This window comes from Notothenia rossii (genome assembly GCF_949606895.1).
Source record: "Notothenia rossii genome assembly, chromosome: 9".
In the NCBI taxonomy this organism is placed as follows: Eukaryota; Metazoa; Chordata; class Actinopteri; order Perciformes; family Nototheniidae; genus Notothenia; species Notothenia rossii.
Genome location: NC_136907.1, coordinates 20505884 through 20529295, shown reverse-complemented (window position 1 = coordinate 20529295; position 23412 = coordinate 20505884). Strand labels below are relative to the sequence as shown.

Sequence of the window (23412 nt, the reverse complement as noted above, 5' to 3'; positions counted from 1 at the left end):
AAAAGGCTTCAAATGTATTTCGTATTATAACATGTTTTAATTGGGGGGTGGATTTCACATCCTCTAGGGGGGTCCGGGGGTGCCCTCCCCCCGGGAAGATTTTTTTAACATTTTAAAGTAAAATGCTTCAATCTGGTGCACTTTGAGCGCCCAATTACTAGAGACTGATCTAGGGGGTACAACTCTAAACACCCATATGAAAAAGATCAGTTTGCATTTTATTCATCAAATATGTGAACATTTCCAATAACCTACCATAGCCAATAACAAATAAATGTAACTTATTTTATTTGTGTTGTTCATTCATATCTTATTTTACCAGTTAACATTTATTTATTTATTTATGCATATTTTTTAATCTCTCCAGTTTTAAACGATATTTTTGGTTTACTGTCCTATAGTATACATTGGAATGATTTCAAACCTGTTTTTATTTGTCCTAATAATTATAAAGGAGTGCCTTGGAAATATATGTATACATAAATTGTGATCAAAACGTTTGAGACTCACTGAGATAATTTAGACTAAAGTGAACTATCTAAACCACTGGTTCTCAACGGGGGCGGTACCGCCCCCCAGTGGGCGTTCAGAGAACATCGGGGGGCGCTGGAAGCAATATTTTTGAAAGGGGGGCGTTGAGGTGTTCTTGGGGGGCGTTCACGCATAATGTCTTTTTGTCATGAAAAACGCTGGCCACAGCGTCTTTTCCTGTACAAAAAGCAGCTGTCAGCATCTTTTGTTGCTATAGGAAACCACAACTCTGCTTGCGATTGGTCAGCTGTCAGCAGTGTTATTACGGGTACGTTCGTAAATGCACGAACGGTCAGTCCGCTCGGACAACCCGTCTGTTCCGCCAGAGCACCCAGCTGTGAGCGCTCAGAGCGCAGCGCTCTGGACTGTGGAACGGGGACGCTCGGAGCGCTCTGAGCGCATTTACGAATGTCCCCTACAAAAAGCAGCCGGGAGCGGACCGGAAGTCGTTGTAATTTTGGGATCGCGACTGTTAATAATCTGTGTCACTTTGTTAAATTTTGATATGTTTTGATATGACAAATTCCACTAACAGATTCGAACTAAGTGGTCAGTTTATGAAAATAATACCCGTTTCTATGTCTGCTACGACATGGAAGAGCTGGCTAGCCAGGCTGCTCCACACAGAGCTCTGTTTGTTCAAAATTACAACGACTTCCGGTCCGCTCCCGGCACGATGTCTTGTCATGTCACCAACTAGCCCTCTAGCGTTTGCCGCCATATCGTGACACTACCCCCCCCCCCCCCTAAATATTAGCATCATAAAACAACAAAAATCATATCACATCAGCAAAATGGCCGCGAAAAAGATAAAATGCAGACAGTACTCTATTGAATATCTTAGCTATGGCTTCATACCGTCTCCTACCAATGCACAACTCCCAATGTGTTTACTTTGCGAACATGTATTTTCCAATGAGGGAATGAAACCCTCACGTTTAAAGGAGCACCTTACCAAGATCCACCCGGATAAGGCAGATAAGGAGCGACGGTTCTTCCAGGCCCTCAAAGAGAAACATGGTAGGAGCACCATCAGCAGTCTCTTCGCTAGGAAGACCACCCAGACTGACAGCGGGCTAATAGCGTCATATAACATCTCCTTGCTGATAGCCAAATGTGGGCAGCCGTTCACAATCGGAGAGAAGTTAGTACTCCCTGCCATCAAAGAGGTCATATCTACTGTGATGGAGCGTGATCCCACACAGGTGCTGAAATCCATCCCACTCAGTAATGACACCGTAGCACGCAGGATTGATGAAATGGGCGCTGATACAGAGGAGCAGCTGTGTGCCATCCTGCGGGAAACTCCATTCAGCCTTCAGCTGGATGAGACAACCACTTCTGACAACAATGTTCTGTTGATGGCCTATGTCCGCTATAGCACCTCCAACAGTCAGGAGATGGTTGAGGAATTTTTATTTTCCAAATATCTGGTCACAGACACCAAGGGCCATACCATTTTTAATGCACTGGATGCTTATCTACAGGAGAAGTCAATCCCGATCAACAACATCCTTGCATGTGCTACTTTCGGTGCAGTTGGCAGGTACCGTGGCTTCACCACTCTGCTGAAGGAGCAGGACCCGCATGTCCTCACAGTCCACTGTGTCTTGCACCGCCACAACCTTGTGGCCAAATCTAAAAGTCCACCTCTCCACGAGTCTCTCAATGTTGCAGTAAAGGCAATAAACAAAATAAAAGCCCACGCCCTGAATAACAGATTGTTCCGACAGCTGTGTCAGGAAAATGATGAGACCTTTGAGCGTCTTCTTATCCACACTGATGTCCGCTGGGTCTCAAAAGGAAACTGCCTTGCTCGTTTTTGTGAGCTGTTTGACAGCATCGTGGAGTTCCTGGAGGAGGTGGATGCAGCTCTCGGGGAACAGGTGTCATCCAGCCGCTGCGACATCATGTACCTCGCAGACTTCTTTGGCAAAATGAATGAAGTCACGCTGAAGCTCCAAGGAAAAGGAGTTACTCTGATCCAGAGCAAGGCGGTCATCCACAGTCTCACCTCCAGGCTGGATCTATACCGGCAGAGCATAGGCAGGAGGCAGTTTGCTCATTTCCCGCTGTTGACCAAGGTGATCTAGCCTAGGCTACTAAATAATGATAATAATAAATAATACATGTAATAAATGTAGGCTACTCTATGCAACACTATATTTTTGTTCCTGGTTAGTATAAATAACTTATGTTCTGAATGTATTATGAGAATAAAGAAACATCAATTAGTAAACTAATTAGCAATAAAATAACCAATTTAAAATCGGATGGAAACATTCTGCACCGATAACAATTTCCTGGTTATACTCATTGCAGGTGTCTGAGGCTCTTACCGATGAGCGCCTCCTCATTTACACAGACCACCTGTGGATGGTGAATGCCGACTTGAAGATCCGCTTCAGAGATCTTTTGGACCTCGATGTTCCCACCTGGGTGGTGCAGCCCTTTCAGGCGGACGTGGCGGAATGCGAGCCAGCAATACAGGAGCATCTCATCGACATCCAGAGTGATGATGAGGCCCAGGCTATTTTCCGCACCTCTGGCTGGGGCAACATGTGGGTCAAATACTCTCAGCGTTACCCGGCTCTCTGGAAGAAAGCGAGGCTGCTTCTTCTGGCTTTCCCAACCACATACCTCGTGGAGCAGGGATTCAGCCAGGTCCTCCACATGCAGTCCAAGTACCGCAATCGCTTGAACTTGACGGCCTCAGGTGCACTGCGACTGAAACTAAGTTCTCTGCAACCCGCAGTGAAGAAACTGGCGGAGATGAGAACCACCAAGCGCAGGGCTCACACTAACCTTCCCCCCCCCCCGCAATTTGGCGAAATGCAACACCTTTCCGACCTGTTAGTTCTGTAGGCCTAATGTACAGTTTTGTAGCCTACTGTTTGTTCTGCACTGGACATGTGTGAAATTGCTGCTGTTCCGTAGCAGTCTGTTTGTAGTCTCTGCTCTTGTCTGAGTTTGTTTAACACTCATAAATATCATTTTTATTCACATTCACATGGCTTTTCTGCTCTCTGGTAAACTAATGATAATGATATTCCAACTGCCCAGTTAAATCAAATCTATTATTTGGCATTCAGTGACATGCTTTTTAAATGATATAACACAGAATATTAGTCAACATTAATATTCAGGGAAGAAAATAAGTCTACTTTTTTTGATGGGGGGCGGTAAGAGACCTGGATAATGGACAGGGGGGCGCTGGCCCAAAAAAGGTTGAGAACCCCTGATCTAAACACTCAGTCGTTTACCACACTGAGCCTCTCAGTCTGACAGGACAGAACTCTCCCTCCATATTATTGTAGAAACGGCTTCTTATATCCGTTGGCCTAGCAGAAGCTAACAACAATCCCCGCCGGTACCGCGGTATCCCTGCGGTATCCCCGCGATATCCCCACGGTATCCCCTCTCTCTATCTCTCTCACTTTGGCTGTGAGTTGCGGGCGCCTGATAAGCCAACATCCCCCACTTTCATCACTACAGCGCCCATCGTACAGGGCAAATGGAAAATGTAACCGGGGTGAAAAGGGTGTTATCTTTACTTAATTATGAATGTTGTTACATCAAGGCTGAAAATTCGTTTTTAAAAAAATTATATTTGTATTTAATCTTGTGGAAGTGCAGATCCCCTGTCCTCCACCAGGGGGTGCTGCAGCACCCTCAGCACCCCTACTTCCCACGGCCCTGATTCTATCCCACATTGAATACTGTTTTACAAACTGGTCGTTTGCTTTTGCCACACACCTGAAACCCATAGAACAGCTGTTCAAGAGAGCTATCCAGGTGTTTGACAGAAAGCCACAGTCATACCACCACTGTACCATCCTTGAATATGCTGCTCATGCTCTTTCTGCATATCATGTATTTATTTTTGCTGTATGTATATATATAAATGTCATGTTCTTATATGCTGTATGTGACGGGACTATAGATGGAAATTAGCTCAGAGCTAAAATCCGGCTCATTTACACTTGTAAGTATTATATTTGTTTTAAAGTGTTCATCAATGTGCACTACGGTAGCCCTGAAGAAAATTAAACATTAAAATATGTTATCGATGTCCCCATTCCCAGTTTGTTTTGGGAATAATTGCGATGTTTACTATGTTTTTGGTAGCTCTTAACAAAACAGAATTTTTGTAAAAGACTGCGACTCTAAAAGGCAAGTTTGTGATTTTAACACTGTTTCGATGAAACCATACATTATACAATATTACGACTTTTTGCCATATTTTTAACACAATCTTTTTTTTTGGTTGTAGGGCTTCAAGATATTTTGCATGTCATGCATAAACACGGTGTCATCTTTTCCTTGAAACTGACGTGCTGCCCGTTTTACAAAACAAGTTATTTTTCTGCTTCTTCATCCTCTGAATTTTCCTCCCCCGTCCCTCTTCCTTCAGCCAGCACAACAAGAATCAAGGTGGATCTGTGAAATGAAACACCTCTTCCCAAAGCGTGACTTCCCTATTGAGAGCATGCGTCTAGGGCAGTAGGGTCAAAACCAATTGGCCAGATATACTAACATGCAGAACGTATGGTATGTTTGAAGACTAACCATTTATCCAGTTCAAGCTGTCTTTAAGATGTGACATTGCGCTCTGACTATCCCCCGTAAAATCGTGAGAAACTATTACTTATTCTTAAATGTGACCTCTTGCTGCTTGGTTGAAAATGATAGATGAAAAAATAACTTTAAAAAAAAAGACTCAAACAGCGAGGGACATTATACTGGTGAAAAAACTCTCAACGACGATGTTCAGTAAACGATCAATCAAAATCGAAGGATCCAATGTATTTTTAAATGGAGCAGAAATAGAACTAGTCTCCCAGTGCAAGTATCTTGAACAGGGAGTGTCATATTGGACTCGCACTTGACTTTTTAAGAAACATATCCAGAAAGTATCCAATACCATTAAATTCAACTTGCAACATTTTAAACAAATTAGACCTTTTTCTTAACTGTCAATGCTGCAAAGTCATACCTCCACTGTATGATTCTATCCCACATTGAATACTGTTTTACAAACTGGTCGTTTGCTTGTGCCACACACCTGAAACCCATAGAACAGCTGTTCAAGAGAGCTATCCAGGTGTTTGACAGAAAGCCACAGTCATACCACCACTGTACCATCCTTGAAAATCACAATTTCTTGAGTTTTTGACATTTTTATGTCTTTTCAAAGTATGTGTTTTAAAAATATATATATTTACATGGGCTGGCCCCCCTCCCCTTGGGGGAATTCATCCACAGAAAACACACTGGACGCAGCACTAGGTCAGAAACCAGAGGAGACTGTGAAGTCCACCACAGACGGACCACCTTTGGACAAAATGTCCTCTCCATTAAAGGCAGCTCATTGTGGAATAGCCCCCCAACTGAGATACGGGATTGTCCCACTCTCAATAGTTTTAAAGGTCAACTTAAAGAATGGTTGAGCAACAAACAGACGTGTAATCACCGCTAAATAAATGCACTTTAACACAGGGGTATCTCCTCTTGCACTTTATGTAGCGCTTTTATCTTATCTTGCACTTTATATATCATAGCTGCTACATTGTACTGCCATGTGGTAAATGCTTGTATGCTGCTCATGCTCTTTCTGCATATCATGTATTTTATTTTTGCTGTATATATCTATATATATAAATGTCATGTTCTTATATGCTGTATGTGACGGGACTACAGATGGAAATTAGCTCAAAGCTAAAATCCGGCTCATTTACACTTGTAAGCATTATTTTTGTTTTAAAGTGTTCATCAATGTGCACTACGGTAGCCCTGAAGAAAATTAAACATTAAAATATGTTATCGATGTCCCCATTCCCAGTTTGTTTTGGGAATAATTGCGATGTTTACTATGTTTTGGTAGCTCTTAACAAAACAGAATTTTTGTAAAAGACTGTGACTCTAAAAGGCAAGTTTGTGATTTTAACACTGTTTCGATGAAACAATACATTATACAATATTACGACTTTTTGCCATATTTTTAACACAATATACTTGTACCTTTTTTTTTGTGGTTGTAGGGCTTCAAGATATTTTGCATGTCATGCATAAACACTGTGTCATCTTTTCCTTCAAACTGACGTGCTGCCCGTTTTACAAAACAGGTTATTTTTCTGCTTCTTCATCCTCTGAATTTTCCTCCCCCGTCCCTCTTCCTTCAGCCAGCACAAAAAGAATCAAGGTGGATCTGTGAAATGAAACATCTCTTCCCAAAGCGTGACTTCCCTATTGAGAGCATGCGTCTAGGGCAGTAGGGTCTAAACCAATTGGCCAGATAAACTAACATGCAGAACGTACGGTATGTTTGAAGACTAACCATTTATCCAGTTCAAGCTGTCTTTAAGATGTGACATTACGCTCTGACTATTTCCCGTAAAATCGTGACAAACTATTACTTATTCTTAAATTTGACGTCTTGCTGCTTGGTTGAAAATGATAGTTGAAAAATAATGCTTACAAGTGTAAATGAGCCGGATTTTAGCTCTGAGCTAATTTCCATCTGTAGTCCCGTCACATACAGCATATAAGAACATGACATTTATATATATAGATATATACAGCAAAAATAAAATACATGATAATCAGAAAGAGCATGAGCAGCATACAAGCATTTACCACATGGCAGTACAATGTAGCAGCTATGATATATAAAGTGCAAGATAAGATAAAAGCGCTACATAAAGTGCAAGAGGAGATACCCCTGTGTTAAAGTGCATTTATTTAGCGGTGATTACACGTCTGTTTGTTGCTCAACCATTCTTTAAGTTGACCTTTAAAACTATTGATAGTGGGACAATCCCGTATCTCAGTTGGGGGGCTATTCCACAATGAGCTGCCTTTAATGGAGAGGACATTTTGTCCAAAGGTGGTCCGTCTGTGGTGGACTTCACAGTCTCCTCTGGTTTCTGACCTAGTGCTGCGTCCAGTGTGTTTTCTGTGGAAGAATTCCCCCAAGGGGAGGGGGGCCAGCCCATGTAAATATATTTTTTTTTAAAACACATACTTTGAAAAGACATAAAAATGTCAAAAACTCAAGAAATTGTGATTTTCAAGGATGGTACAGTGGTGGTATGACTGTGGCTTTCTGTCAAACACCTGGATAGCTCTCTTGAACAGCTGTTCTATGGGTTTCAGGTGTGTGGCACAAGCAAACGACCAGTTTGTAAAACAGTATTCAATGTGGGATAGAATCATACAGTGGAGGTATGACTTTGCAGAATTGACAGTTAAGAAAAAGGTCTAATTTGTTTAAAATGTTGCAAGTTGAATTTAATGGTATTGGATACTTTCTGGATATGTTTCTTAAAAAGTCAAGTGCGAGTTCCAATATGACACTCCCTGTTCAAGATACTTGCACTGGGAGACTAGTTCTATTTCTGCTCCATTTAAAAATACATTGGATCCTTCGATTTTGATTGATCGTTTACTGAACATCGTCGTTGAGAGTTTTTTCACCAGTATAATGTCCCTCGCTGTTTGTGTCTTTATTTTTAAAGTTATTTTTTCATCTATCATTTTCAACCAAGCAGCAAGAGGTCAAATTTAAGAATAAGTAATAGTTTGTCACGATTTTAAGGGAAATAGTCAGAGCGCAATGTCACATCTTAAAGACAGCTTGAACTGGATAAATGGTTAGTCTTCAAACATACCATACGTTCTGCATGTTAGTATATCTGGCCAATTGGTTTCTACTGCCCTAGACGCATGCTCTCAATAGGGAAGTCACGCTTTGGGAAGAGGTGTTTCATTTCACAGATCCACCTTGATTCTTGTTGTGCTGGCTGAAGGAAGAGGGACGGGGGAGGAAAATTCAGAGGATGAAGAAGCAGAAAAATAACTTGTTTTGTAAAACGGGCAGCACGTCAGTTTCAAGGAAAAGATGACACCGTGTTTATGCATGACATGCAAAATATCTTGAAGCCCTACAACCAAAAAAAAAAGATTGTGTTAAAAATATGGCAAAAAGTCGTAATATTGTATAATGTATTGTTTCATCGAAACAGTGTTAAAATCACAAACTTGCCTTTTAGAGTCGCAGTCTTTTACAAAAATTCTGTTTTGTTAAGAGCTACCAAAAACATAGTAAACATCGCAATTATTCCCAAAACAAACTGGGAATGGGGACATCGATAACATATTTTAATGTTTAATTTTCTTCAGGGCTACCGTAGTGCACATTGATGAACACTTTAAAACAAATATAATACTTACAAGTGTAAATGAGCCGGATTTTAGCTCTGAGCTAATTTCCATCTATAGTCCCGTCACATACAGCATATAAGAACATGACATTTATATATATACATACAGCAAAAATAAATACATGATATGCAGAAAGAGCATGAGCAGCATATTCAAGGATGGTACAGTGGTGGTATGACTGTGGCTTTCTGTCAAACACCTGGATAGCTCTCTTGAACAGCTGTTCTATGGGTTTCAGGTGTGTGGCACAAGCAAACGACCAGTTTGTAAAACAGTATTCAATGTGGGATAGAATCATACAGTGGAGGTATGACTTTACAGCATTGACAGTTAAGAAAAAGGTCTAAATTGTTTAAAATGTTGCAAGTTGAATTTAATGGTATTGGATACTTTCTGGATATGTTTCTTAAAAAGCCAAGTGCGAGTCCAATATGACACTCTCTGTTCAAGATACTTGCACTGGGAGACTAGTTCTATTTCTGCTCCATTTAAAAATACATTGGATCCTTCGATCCTTAAAACTAGAACACTGATGGCTGGCTTACGCTACAAACTTCATCACCTTTTAACAAGAGAGTTAGTATATAAAACGTTATTTTGTATATTTTACACATCAGCAGAAACAGAGAGAGATGGCAGGACACTGTGTTTTAGAGAGAACCCCTCCCCCCTGCGTCAGCAAACGGCTTGCGCGGTAATACCATCGCCCAGATGGTCCGCTTTTAGTTTCCCAGACGGTGCTTGTCAGGACTCTTTTCACTTCTGGCGGCGGGGGGATATTTCCTTCTTCTTCCTCCACATTGAGGGGTAACGGTGAAAACTCTTCTTTGATCTCGCTTTTTGTTTGCGTTTCTTTGCTTTGTGTTGCACATATCTTGTACACCGCTGGTTCCACAGTGTTTTCTTGATGCACTACTTCTTCCGATACAATGGTTGCGTGGAGATCTCTGGAAGACACCAGAGTTAACACAGCCCAATCTGTTGAGGTCAATGTTGCTTTAACACTGTGGGGTCCATACGTTTCTCCATTCTTCAGATTGTAGAAATTCAGTTCATTCGCCATATAGTTGAATACGTATCCCCAAACATGTTCATTTTCCAGAAGCCATTTCTCTTCAAGATCTTCGACCGGAGGTGTTTGAACCCGGCACAGATACTGCATCCGTTTCTTGATTGGCGCTCCGGACGGATGGCGGTAAGTTGTCACAGGCGTCTCGCTGATTAAACCTATATCGAGGCGTCTTTTGGCCATTTTTTCTTTTTGGAAAGATGACTTGATGATTGGAAATGACTGGCTTTTTATCTGCACGGGGTTCTTTTTTTTTTATCTCACTCCACCCCTTCGGTCTTCTGACATCACATAATTGGGGCGGGCTCTTCTGTCACTTTTATGCATACTAATGTGATGGAAGCGGCATTTTGTTTTAATAGACTTGGGGGCGGGCCCACCTGTCACTTTTTATGCATACTAATGTGATTGAACATTTTTTTATTATACACCATAAGGCGCAACAGTGGGGGCTTTTCACACCTGTGAATACACATCACCCCCCTCCTATCGACGGATCTCACACCTACTTGGGATATCACACCTACTTGAGATCTCACACCTCGAACAAAGGGGAGGCGGGACTTAGCTCATTAGCATAAGTAGGGAGAGGTGTGACCTGTCACAGCACCTGTCACTTTCTATGCATACTAATGTGATGGAAGCGGGATGAATAATACTACTAGAGGATCCACACGAGGCCGACCAGACTTGGTCGAACCTCCTCTCCGGCACCACAAAAAAAGGGTTAACAGTTGGATGTTAACAGATGGATGAAGTCAGCCGTTAGCTGCTAGCCTTTGGATGTTAGTCGTCGTCGTTAGCTGCTACTCGTCATTGTTAGCTGTTAATCGCTAGTCGTTGTCGACGGCCGTTAGCTGTAAGCCGTTAGCTGTCAGTCGCTGTCAGTCGCTGTCAGTCGCTGTCGTCGGCCCCGGAGCCTGTGCTAGGTGGCGTGCCTCTACAAGGGAAGGTGCCGCTGCGTGTCGGAGCCAGCACCTCAGGGGTAAAACGCCGGGCGGCCAGGAAGAACCGGTCAGCTTCTCCGGCTGAAGCGCGGAGCTCAACACAAGCTGTGTTAGCGAGCGCTGTCTGGGCATGCGGCCGCATGTCCCGAATAAACAGTTCCATGAAAAATAATTCAGGTTCTTCCGTACCTAGTAGGTCGTGCATCATCTCCATGTGGTCGGAAGGCTTACTGTCCCCCAGTGCCGAAACTATGTGGAAATAGCGTGCGTCGTCTCGGTCATTCCGCGGAGGGCGAAACGAGGCACAGTCGGTGCGAACAAAGCAGCCGCTCTCCCAAAAACTCCGGCAGTTCGAGAAAAACTTCGTTTTTTGCCATCTTCGGTTCAGTCTCGGATACTTCTGCGAGACTTCTGTCAGGGTCACCAATGTAGTGCCGAGAGACGGGAGGCGGTCCATCGAAGGTACAAAGTTAGCTTTATTAAGCATCAGAAACACACATGTTGTCGGCTTGAAGCCCGGGAAGAGAAGGGAAGAAGAAAAGGAGGGCACACAGTACATAGTCAACATATGTCTCCGTGTGGAACAATACCCCCAACCCGTAGTTCCATGAGTGAATTATGTCAATCAGTGATCACTACATACCTTTAGTTACTTTACAGATAGCCTATGGATTAATAATGTGAAATATAAAAAACAAGTCCATAGGGACTTGGCTTGGCAACTGGAAGTTCAAGTTCCGGCAAGACCAAGTGCTACCGAGGTATCCCTGAGCAAGGCACCGTTCCCTACACTGCTCCCCGGGCGCCGTGCATAATGTCAGCTCACCACTCCTAACACTAGGATGCGTCAAATGCAGAGAAACCATTTCATTACATACTACCTGTACTATGTAAGAACAATAAAAGTGCAAAAAAAAATAGATGTAGTGTTGTAATCTTTATAGTCAAACAGCACAGATCAGATTTGATTAAAAACTTTATTAGATTTTGTGTTTCTATAATAAAGACATTAAGAGCTCATGGACAGATGAAAGGTTGAAAATGGAGACACAGCGTGCAGAGAGCAGCGGTGGAGCATGACTTGGTGAGTCTGTACGCTCTGCAGGGTCTGATCGAGTACAGGGGCTCGAGTCCACTCCAAACTCCTCTCTGGATGTTCCACTGATCCAGGATATCTCACACTGTTGTATTGCTCACAGAACTGTCACAGTAACTCAAAGGTGCAGTGTGACAAACTGTAACTTTTGTGATTTGCATAGAGTTGCTTGTCATCATTTGCCCTCATTGACACAATCACTGCCCAAAAACATTCTCAATTCCTTCACTCATTGAAGTCTAACAGGACAACAACTGACATAGATTAGCCAGTCAAAGAAAACCCACTTTTCAACAGTTAAAAAAAATGATTGCCATAAAATAATTTGCTAAACATTGTAGGCTATCCATTTTTTAAAGCAACAGCCGGAGGTTAAGACCTGATATCTTGAAAACCCAATTCATACAGTTCTTCCCCAAGGTGGATTTTTTCTCTTGAGTCTAACATTGTAAAGGAATATGATAAATGTATATATTACACGTTACACCTTCTACCTGCAATGACCTTGTTTTTTTAAAGATCCCAATAATTGGGACAATGAAGTGACCTCAGCTTTTTCTGCAATTTTGCCTTTCCATCAGTGTCATCAAATAGGCCCAAAATTGATAATTATTTCTAAATAATAATTCAATATTTTATAGCAAATAGTCCACTGGTTTATAACTTATTTAATGGGATATTTTTGAAATGATAGCTGAGCATAGCTTTAAAGACAGCAGGGGATACAGCTAGCCTTGCCCTGTCAAACACTTTTGAAAAATGAAATCTAACTTCCAACACCTCTAAGTGCCACTTAAGATTAAACAAATGAGATATGTCATGCTTAGTGAGATTTAAAGGTGTTTGTAGGCGGATTGTTTCCTTTGTAAAGAGCCAGGCTAGCTGTTTCCCCATTTCCAGTATTTATGCTAAGCTAAGCAGATATTAGCTTCGTACCCACCATGTCAGATTGGGTGGTATTGAAATATTTAGCTCTGCATCGAAAAGCAAAAAAGCATCTACGATCTCATCATTGGATAATCATGTACAAAAAAAATTAACGTGTTTTTAAAGTGTCACACACATCCATTTAATAATATTGCTTCAAGCCAGTGACTAAAGGCTGTAGTCTTTTTAATGTGGAGGCACATTATTGTCAACATAAAAATTAGCTTCAGACACCACCAGAAACTCACAGTGTACAGTACGCTGAGCTAACACCTGCTGAAACTGGGGAGGTACAATCATATCTGACCCAGAGCTCACACACACATTTGTCCCACTCTCCAGAGGTAATTATTTTAAAGCGAGACATTCAGTGTCTTAAATGTGCAACAGTAAATGTAGGGGAAATTGTATTCACCTTTAGTATGTGATGCAGATACATTCATCTCCTAACATAATGCTCAGTAGGAATCATCCCTGTTTGGCATGTTTTATTTCCTGCTTGAACTACAGCCCCCATACCGTGCCAGCTTTCTGAGGCCTCATCCCATGATCATTTAGAGTATGAATGTATGGGTTATTTACTGTATGCATTGTCAGCACAACCATGGTAATTATTTTTCACTGCAGTGCAGTTGCTAAAGATGATTTATTGCAAAAAGTAGTGGCTGGCTGAACGGATGTTTATGCACCTGCTTCAAATCTTATTAGCCGAATAAATGCCTTGTACCAGTTGTCATCAAAGCAATGATTTGAGGGGGTTTGGCTCTAATTTACCTCATAGTTGGCTCAGTAGACCTTTTTTATCTATTGGTGAGTTGGACCAACGCTGGGACATTCAAAAATCGTTAAGCTGCAACATGTAGTAGCCATAATAATAATGACAGGAGCCAATGTGGGACTACATTTTTTTAAAGCAACAATCTCTGCAACTGTAATCAAGGGCTTACTATTTGTGTCCTCTGTTGAATAAAATCTTGACCTATATTTAATAATAAAGGAAAGTGAACATACTTTGTTGTCCTTAACAGCAGTAACACACTTTACTTACGTATAACTTAACTTATGTGACTGATGTACGTATTTGAACTTAAACCATTATCTTCTAAAGCTAACAAAGTGTTTTTGTTACATTTTACATAATCCACGTTTAAAATCGCGACCATTTCACAGCATTACAATTCAATGGCAGTGATAACAACTGATAAACGGCCATTTAATGGGTTGATAACATTTGAAATAGGTGTTAATTTACTGAATGCATGGGCAGGGTCATCTTTTCACTGCTGTGAATTTATTGCAAAACACAGACTGATTTGTTTCTGTTTAAGAAGAAACAAGTCATGTTTTACAAGGTGGCCCGTACTAATATATGTTTGATCAAGGCATACAGTGTCCAGGGCGACGTCACCAAAAAGTGCTTAGCCTTAGCAAGGGTTAGCACAATGAAATTAGCATGGCATACAATGGGATTTACAGTTAACCTCAGAGCTGACTCTATTAGTCTTAGTACATCGGAGCATGTTTCCTCTCCAAAAAGGAAGTGTTTTTGTTTTCAAGCATTGAATCTAAAATCTGGCTTGTGTTGCACATGCTTAAAATGCATTGGTTATTTGTCTTAAAAGCAGCATCATCGGAGGGTCATTCATTTTCTAGGGGTGGGGTTGTTTTTAAGGGATTGTCTATCATGTCAGTTCAGAAGCTTATTGTATTATTACTTTTTTGCTGAGCTTTATAAACTGTTTTGCAATATGTAGTTGTCCCCGCTGGCAGAGGAGCATAGAAGCACTAACAGGCACCTGTGTATTATATCAAGCAGAAAGGTACAGGATGAAGAGCTGGGCTGAGTCCTATAATATTCTGTCACAAAGAACACTTTGTTTTGTTAGTTGTTTGAATAAATCAGACATCACATCATATAATTTGATGTTGACTCAGATGTCCATCTCATCAAAGGGATACTTTGAATTTGTTGTTTGTTAAAGAGGGATTCAGCCCAGCTATAACTACATTGCATTTTATCCTGTCTCAAGCGCTTAAACAAAAAAATATTGTTTTGACTTCAGATGAAAACAGTCAAAGTTTAAATGTGTATGTACTCTGGCTGTGGCCACAGATTTTGATATGTGCAAAATGATATACAACTGCTGGTATTTTTTCTTGAATAAACCCACACACACACAATAAATAACATTCACACAAACATTCCCATAATCTAATAAAATGTGTGCATACTTTGGTTTTAATGTAACCAATTCAACAAGAAACCACCAACCAGAGACACGTAGCTTAATGCTCATTAAGAAGCATGCTTTTAGGTGCGGAGGTATCAGATGATGACCACTGGGAATCTTTAAAAAGACCAAAAATCCAGAAATAAATCAACAAATCTAATACAATGTTGATGTGTTTATATTTTACAGAGCCTGCCGAACAGTGGGGAATCGATCAGTTGAAGAATTTCCAGACTATTATTTTTTTAATAGTTAAGTTGTTGACTAACCAGGGGCAACTTGGTAACAGTGTTTTTCCTAGTTGCTTTTAGGACCTGATATACAGGCTCTGTGTGCCACCAGGTCACATTTAGTAAAAGTGCAGATTAACTTTAATAGGGACATTTCATAAGATACAGCAAGCCACACACAAAAGAAAAACAAAGACACCTTTCAGTTGTTTTTTCTGGTAATGTGTTGGCAAAGGGTCTTTGGGATTCCAGGTGGAAGGTGGGCAGTACATATGAATCCTATACAGTATATAGAGGATAAGTGTTTATGGTAGGTGACATTATCCTTTAAATATTGTTTTCTTAATAATTTTGTGTGCATTGACTTGCACAAGCTATAGTTGTATATCATCTGCACAGCTACCTTTCCGTGCACATGCAGTAGCATTGTGTGCACATGTATGTATTCACCTTTGAAGGCCACAGCCAGGCAGTTTTTAAGAACCTACCTAAACATAATGAATTTGCTTGTGTGCAAACACGTGTGCATATACAAATATATGCAACAGTACATCATTATAAGTACTTATATGCTGTTATATACGTGCACTTTCTCATTTCCTTTTTGGTGTTGGTTTTGAATCAGCTTTGGATCCTGAGAGGCCATTTTCTGTGTTGTCGATCCCTGATGAAGTTACAAGGCACTCCTTACTGCAGTGGCGTCAGGGGGAAAAAGAAGACAAAGTTAGAACTGTACATGCACGGCAGGTCAAAGACACATTTTGAGCTCATTCAAAAATCTTCTTCAGCATTTACAGTATCTGAGCTACTTGAAATTGCCTGCCGACCTCTAAAAGTGGGCTCTGATCAAACAGTCTGAAAAAGTGACATAGCTGGTCAACGCGCAGGTGGTGAACTCACTTTTTCTCCTCAAGCTTGGCAAGAACAAAAAGAGTGAAGTTCTTGAGCAACATGAAGGCCATTAGCCCTGCGATTCCTCCGCCCACAGCAGAGGCTATGATGATGGTCAGTGTGTTGTCCACCACCCTCACTGCAGACATGGACAGAACACCAGAGGAATGATGATTGGGGGAACAAATGTATATATAATCCGTTTAATGAGGGGTTCCAAAAAATAAAAAAATTCTCCAACTTTTAACAGAAGGACTATAAGCTCTTTTGAATTTTGTTTTTGTTGGGAGGTCGTAACCAAATAATTAATTTCAACTACATTCAATTTTTTTTTAAAGAAATACATAAGTTCGATGTAAATTCTTTATCTGATCATTTTTGGTAATTTTCATTATTTTACTCAGCAGTACATGCCTTATATGCCTTATATGTATATGTGGCCTGATTTATCTAATTAGCATACAAATGAATGCATGTTCTAGTTTATTTGTACTTCAGCATGCACCTTATGGGGCTATCAAGCTAGCCCCAATGAGTTGTCCTACATTGTGATTGGCCAATATACAGTATGTCAGGGCACATAGTTAAACTAGTCAAATCTAAGGGGATGTGTTGTCAGATTGGCACATTTTCCACTTAATTAGGTCCACTTTTGTTGCTGAAAGTGACAAATATTTGTTCAAGGTGAGATTATGTTGGACTGGTTTAAGATCGTTTGGGCAGTTACTAAATGTAAATACAAATTAATAAGATTACAATTTCACCTTAGAACCCATTCATATGATGAAAGGAAAATAAACCATATCCCTCCTTCACATATATGACCCACATTACCAGCTTAGACCACTCACACTCGTCCACCACGATGAGGGTGAAGATGGTGCTGTGGTTCCGGCCCTTTTCTTTGGGGTTGCGTCCAAAACAAGTCCACTCGCCTGCGTCCTCGAAGGTGATGTTCCACAGCAAGATGGAGACGTTGCGGTCAATGTTCTTCCCAATGAACTCCACCCGCTCTCGATATATATTCACTTCTGGCTTCGACTCCTCTGACACTATCAAGGAATCGCACACCTGACAGGAGCAACAAGCAGTCAATCATCTAAAAACTTCCAAACAGTTAGTTACCTGAACATTTCTCTCAACTAGAGGGATCTTACCTTCTGCATGGTGCCATTTTCATTAAACGTCCAGCTGAAGTAGAGGTCTTTAATGCCGATACAGCTCAAGTACGTGCAAGGCAACAAGACTGTGCTGCCATTCACCGCCTGCAGGAAGGGAATCTTCCCCACAGACATTTCCAGGCCCTGGACATACCACGCGCCTGAGGATGAACGGGAATAGAATTACATTTTACAGTGCAGCAGTGTCAGTCTACTTTAAAGCAACATTCAACATTTTGAGAAATGGGTATCATGTGCTTCTTTATGCAATTTTACAGGGGGTTATGTCCTAGACTGTTTTCAAGCTTTGAACAAAGATTTTCCTGTGTGTTCGTGCATTGAGAAGTCTTGCCATTATCGTGAGAAAGTACTTCCTGAAGTAACTTTTCCTGGGGTCAAGAGAAAGTCTTCTGTGCGGTTGAAGAGTACAAATTATATTATAATAGAATTGTTTTTCTAACCGGAAAGGAGTAAGAAAAGAAAACTACAGCGCTAAGAGAATTGGACTGCACCTATAGGCTACCTAACTATGTGAATGTTATTGTGTGCCATCACTATAAATGAAGTGTGGGATAGCATTTCCTTCTTTCTTTTCATTAAGGATGGTCTATATAGGGTCACTTGTGCTTAAGGTGATAAGAAAGAAGGCATTTAAGCACTTTTCCTTAGAAATTAGAGAATTTGAACAGCTCTTATTATGGATGTCACTCAGCTAAGCTAAGTTATCATTTGCTTGCTGTAGCAAGATGTTCACAGATTTGAGACTACTCAAAATAAACAATTAATTGAGAAACAATCAACAGATTACTGTGATGTGGCTGTGAGGAAGTGTGGTGGGCTTTCTATCAGTAGGTTGTAGATTTGAATCCAGCCCCTGTAGTCAATATGTCGATGTATCCTATATCCTGATGGCCAACAGTGTGAGCAAGTGGCACATTGCTCAGTATGAATGGGGTATGAATGGGTGAATAATCACTTCTGGGTGGAGAAGCGCTTTGGGAGTCGTAAAGACTGGATAAAGTGCTATGCAAATACAGTTCATTTACCATTACATTGCATTTCATTTAGCTGTCAATTTATCAAATCCGACTAACTAAAGGTGGAATTAACGTTCAGAATACAATTTCAGAACAGCAAGAAATCCCGAACATACATTATCTTTAATAGGCTAAAGCAGATTCATTGAACATTTAAATAGTCATTACTTCCGGCTCCTTCTCTTTAAACAAATAACCCACATTTAGGCTATTCTAAATGATCTTCTTTTAGCTAACGTTAGAACAAATTCACATTTTCCTGTCTCCCACTTTGAACGTTTCTGTTGGAAACCAGTTTAATCTTATTTTAGGTAAACATATACTAAGGCACTAGGCTAGTCAAACCCACAGTGACATGACACCAAAAACCTGTGACATTTATGTAAATAAGAGAAGAGAAACTCTGCTGTGCCCAGAGTAAGAACTGTTACTGTACAGCAGGGACCACAGACAGGAAGTCCCTGTAATTACATTTGACTTCCACCATTCAAAAGAGAAAACTGCCATGTCTTTTTTATTAGATGTTTTTGCCTTATTCCTTATTTGTTCTCAACTTAGCAGATATTTCAATACTCATTTAGCCAACTAGTTTTGTGTCAAGATCACAGGTAACAAATAGGTTCACTTTAGCATTTAACCAGCTGTTACAATTCTCTGAATGCTCTCACCATGGGCTTCTAGTGCTTAATGCTTCCATCTAGTGTGTGACTTGTAAACTGCATGCCCAAAAGATGCTGTGCAGAACTAGTGCACATGTGCAGAGGTAATACAAAAAAACCTGACACCAGGATAAGATAAATGGTTTTAGGAGCAGCTGTATTTTCGGTGCTGTTTCTAACATTCCCAGGATTGTGCCCTCTGTTTTGGGCACAGTGTGTTACGCCTGGCTCATAACATGTTCAAGGTCAACGTCTGACAAGCACCACTGCAGCAAAGAGGAGTAACGTAACAGCAGATACGGCTCCATCCATGCGGAGCTGTGGCGTACTGTATGTGGGAACGATATTGATTCATTCTCATCTCTCACCCCGGCTATCTCACAAACCTCACTCTCTCCAATCCATTTCCTCAGCTGGTCCAATGCAGCACAGTGAGCTTGCACATTTTGTTAATAGAAACAACCCCTCCCGTCTAGATCCTTGTGCAAATGTTTAGTGTTACGCTGGCTTTTTGATCAGCCTTATGCAAGATGTGCATTCTGCATTCTGCATTCTTTACAACTTGTGTTCCTTTGTGTGTACTTAAAATATTTGTTTTCAATGAAGATACAATATAATGATGCTACCATTACTCTAGGTACTGAAGCTGTTGATAAGAGACCAAGAACAAAACAAGTCTAATTTCTTGATAAAGTATCTGTTCTCCTTTCAATGAGCCTGACTTTCTTTTGTATTGTGTCTAAACATTAAAACATTACTCCCCCTTAAATCAGTAAGGGCTCTGTTTTGAATTTGTGTTTTAGGTATCCAATCAAGTTTTGTTTTGCAAGGTAAAGATGTGGTGCTTCAGATAAAAGTAGAACAGCAATGCTCTAGTTTCTAGCCTAAATATGTCAACTAGAACAAACCTTGTTTTTGTAATGCTATCACCAAGCTACCCACATCATTGAAACTGAGATTTTCGCAAGGGGTTCCTAAAACAACCTATTTGAGCTAAAAGGTGATTTGCTTTGAATTATGAGGATTTCGAAAAAAAAAAAAAAAAAACAGTGTCTCTCAAAGTGAAACATAATTCAACATGAACAGCCTGTTGGAAGCCAAACATACTAAGACATAAGATCACTACATATCATTACAGCCCTGTAAAATGCTGAAGCTTTGACGAAACCGCTGTAGCATCTTTCTTTCTGCTCCTTAGCCACCTGCACCTGCTAGTTAGTCTACCATGCAGTTTAACTTATAGGCCGCCATCTTGTTTGGTGTTCATTCTAAATAAAGATAAGACCTGCAAACAACACATCCTGGAAATACCATTACAATGTTAACCTGGCAGCACATCACCACTGACAATGAAGGTCACATGTGTAAATGGGACAGTAATGGTTTAAATGTATTATTGACTTTTAATGTGATCGACTTTGAAAGACTGGTCATGTTGAATGGATGTTTTAGAGCTGACAATAATGTCAGTGACCTTGTCTGATGGATGTTTATCTATTAAATATGTGTTCGCTGAACTATTACTGCATTGATAACCCACACCATAGTTACCTACTGTCCGTGCACTGCAAAAGCACTCCTGATGTTTTACAAGACACTGCTTAAAGTGACCTTACTGCACTTTGCTGCAGATGCACCTCTGGTCCAGCACAATAAACAGTGCATGGCAGGGCCTATAGTCTGTCACAGCTTTCTATTTACAAGAGCATCTATTCTGCTGACATATCCTTTTGTGGACATACAATCCCAATCCATAGCAATTTGGATCACAGATCAGTGTAAAGCCACTATCAGTCAAAGACTCCGAAAACTGCATTTTATGAACCCGTCATGGTCTGTGTCCTTTCTGTTTCCAGGCAGACCCAGCAGCACATTTTGCTGATGTAATGAAACCCATAAACTCCACAAACGACTACTCACACAGCTTTTAAACTAGTCCTATCAACAAAAAAAACCTTTTTTGTAAATCCTATAGTGTACCGACACATGGACTAAATAAAAATGCAAAAAACACCTGCGTACAGTATGTCAGGAGCTGATGAAGGTCAATGTCAGATCTAACTCTGCATAACAATACAAACACATGCTCATATTAGCTTAAGTTTAAAAAATAAAGGTGAGAGACAAGAGGCACTGTGCACACGAGCTGTGGCATCCCATAGCAAGTAAAGAGAGGTGACGTAAAGTGAGAGCCATGACATTACCAAGCAGCAGAGGGAAGATCAGGCCGACAGCTGTGTGTTGAGGGCCCATCCTCTGGAATTCAACCCCGGCCCACTGGACCTCCATGGCAGCAAGATCAGCTCCAAAAGAATTGCTGCAGCAGAATCCAGCGGGCTCCAGAGAACTTGTAAAATATCCTTTACAGCAACTTATCCTCTCTGGTATACTGGACTTAAATCTGGAAGCTGCTGTCTGGGTGTCTTCAGCCCAAACAAGTCCAAGCTGTGCCCCTGCAGCAGCTGGGGGTGAGGAGCCTGACCGCCAGCCCCCACTACACTCCTGTGAAAGAGACTGTAGGTTAGACAGAGGGCAAATAAGAAGAAAGGGACAGAAAGAGAGAGCAGGGCGGAAAGAAAAAGTTGATCAACTGACATGTTAAAATAGGATATAAAGTCAAAAGCACATTCGGGACAGGTAAAGGTACAGGCTTGTGTGTGTTTCCTGCATGCTAGAAACTACTCTTCACCCCATGTAAAAGGGGTAAGCTGAAGGAAAAAACACATGCACAGATTACGTGTTGTCATGTTACCTGCTCCTGCAGCCGGTGCTCTCTCAGAGGCCGGCAGGCTGCACAGCTGAGTCAGTGTGGATAGGACAGCAGCGGAGTTACACACACTGCGCACAGTCAGGGTTCAGTCAAGGAGAATCCAGCCAGCCAGCACTTTCACTGCAGAGCCAGCCACATTGCAGCGGCAGCCAGGACGGGAGACAATTAGAGAGGAGAGGGGGGAGAAAAACACAAATGTAGGGAGACAGACGGACAGGAGGAAAAGCCGCTGCTCTCATTTCCCCTCAGCAGAGCATCAATGACGCCGACTCCTCTCCCTGCCCCGTCCCCCCGGTTCCCTCACAACTTTTCCCCGTCCTCTCTGTTGGCTGCATGCCACCTCTCTCTCCCCCACCCATCTCTCCGTCTCCCCTCCCTCACCTCCCCTGCCGAACCATCTTATTCTCTCCTCCTCCTCTCTCTGCTCCCCTCCCTGCCTCACCCTCCTCCCCATCTCCTGACTCGGGGCGTGAATGCAGACTCAGGCACTTTTTTCAGAGTGTTTGTGAAGATCAGAGAAAAGTTCTGCAGTGCAGGTTGAGCAGGAAGAGGAGTGATGCAGCCACAGGGCCTGGGCCAGCACAGTCCCACACCAAAACTCTCCATTCATAAATAGGCATGTTCTCTCACTGATAACATCACCTTCAAGGAACAAACTTACAGAATTACAAGTAGCAGGATAAACCAGTTGCTACTCTCTATTCAAATGGGATGAACCTCTGAAAGCTGTTACCCTTTTTTGTTGTCTTCTATATTATTGATAGTGGGAGACGTTTTCTGATGATTGCACTTTCCTCTCCTCCCCCCTTCCCCTGAAAGGCATGCCCCTGCTGGGACTCATATTCTCCTGGCTCAGGATAATCAACGTCCCCTGGTGATGTGTGCATATGTGTCCCATTCAATGCCTCGAAGGTCAAACTGTCCTGTACATCATGAGGCTTTCATTACTCTAGTGTGATCAGTGCGATGCAGCAGCAAATACATTATGATACGAGGCTGTGTGTGTAGTCATTTCACAATGGGACAGCTCCTTTCCCATAAATGTAACCACGCATCAATCATCGACAGCTGACCAATAGCGTCTGTCTGCACTATTCACTGCAGGACATGGTGCATGAAGTGCTTAGCTCAGAGATTTGATTATTTGAGGTTAGACCTGGATAACGTTGCATTCATACACTTAAGATCATATGCCTGTCTAACTCCATCTATTACTTGAAATAGAAGGTGACTACACAGTAATGGTGTCTTATGAGTTCAGTAGAAGAAAAAAGGTTGGTGACTGGTTAATCAGAGTTTCATATTGGGAAAAATTGAGAATTGTGAGTGTTAACTGGATGCAACTGAGACCATGTGACTTCCCATCTGAGCCGAGGTACAGTTACACAGGCAGAGGACAAGGGGACAGCTACACATCCATTTTGGACTTAACCTCCTGATGTATTTTTCTCAGCTTACAGAAATCCTTTTTCCTTAACATGAGAAGAAAAGGTAATGTTTGCAACTCGTAAGAGGATGCAACTGGAATTTAATTTGCTAGGTTTAACTTCAGTTTCAAAGATAGATGCAGGTATTGGTCACACAGTATACATGTATACTGTACAATACTTTGAAAATACACTGCAATCTGTTTTTCATTGA

The 23412-nt window shown here is 41.4% G+C and overlaps 2 protein-coding genes across 3 annotated transcripts; one reads left to right on the top strand and one right to left on the bottom strand.

Annotated features, from left to right (window-relative positions):
- The first annotated feature begins 566 nt into the window (after positions 1–566).
- On the top strand, positions 567–3749 carry LOC307018510 (zinc finger BED domain-containing protein 5-like). The gene is made up of 2 exons (XM_079648763.1): positions 567–2615; positions 2854–3749. Exons 1-2 carry the CDS (start codon positions 1326–1328, stop codon positions 3394–3396), a joined length of 1833 nt encoding a protein of 610 aa, XP_079504889.1. The 5' UTR covers positions 567–1325; the 3' UTR covers positions 3397–3749.
- A 7945-nt stretch (positions 3750–11694) lies between these two features.
- Positions 11695–22080, bottom strand: scn4bb (sodium channel, voltage-gated, type IV, beta b). Of its 2 annotated transcripts, none has more exons than XM_079648788.1 (6): positions 21754–22080; positions 21206–21515; positions 17303–17466; positions 16997–17216; positions 16155–16284; positions 11695–15944 (listed from the first exon to the last, which is right to left on the bottom strand). In XM_079648788.1, the coding sequence occupies exons 2-6, from the start codon at positions 21288–21290 to the stop codon at positions 15848–15850; spliced, it is 696 nt and encodes a 231-aa protein (XP_079504914.1). In that variant the 5' UTR covers positions 21291–21515; positions 21754–22080; the 3' UTR covers positions 11695–15847. The 2 variants fall into 2 exon arrangements, with proteins under 2 accessions (XP_079504914.1, XP_079504913.1); XM_079648787.1 differs by having other exon boundaries at positions 21206–21503.
- Positions 22081–23412: the final 1332 nt, after the last annotated feature.

Coding starts and splice junctions, on each gene's coding strand:
- LOC307018510 (XM_079648763.1), top strand. CDS start 1,326: ATGGCCGCGAAAAAGATAAAATGCAGACAGTACTCTATTGAATATCTT. Junction 2,616..2,853: donor ATTTCCCGCTGTTGACCAAG/GTGATCTAGCCT, acceptor TACTCATTGCAG/GTGTCTGAGGCTCTTACCGA.
- scn4bb (XM_079648788.1), bottom strand. CDS start 21,290: ATGGAGGTCCAGTGGGCCGGGGTTGAATTCCAGAGGATGGGCCCTCAA. Junction 17,217..17,302: donor AAAATGGCACCATGCAGAAG/GTAAGATCCCTC, acceptor TGCTCCTGTCAG/GTGTGCGATTCCTTGATAGT. Junction 15,945..16,154: donor GCCAAGCTTGAGGAGAAAAA/GTGAGTTCACCA, acceptor ACGCCACTGCAG/TAAGGAGTGCCTTGTAACTT.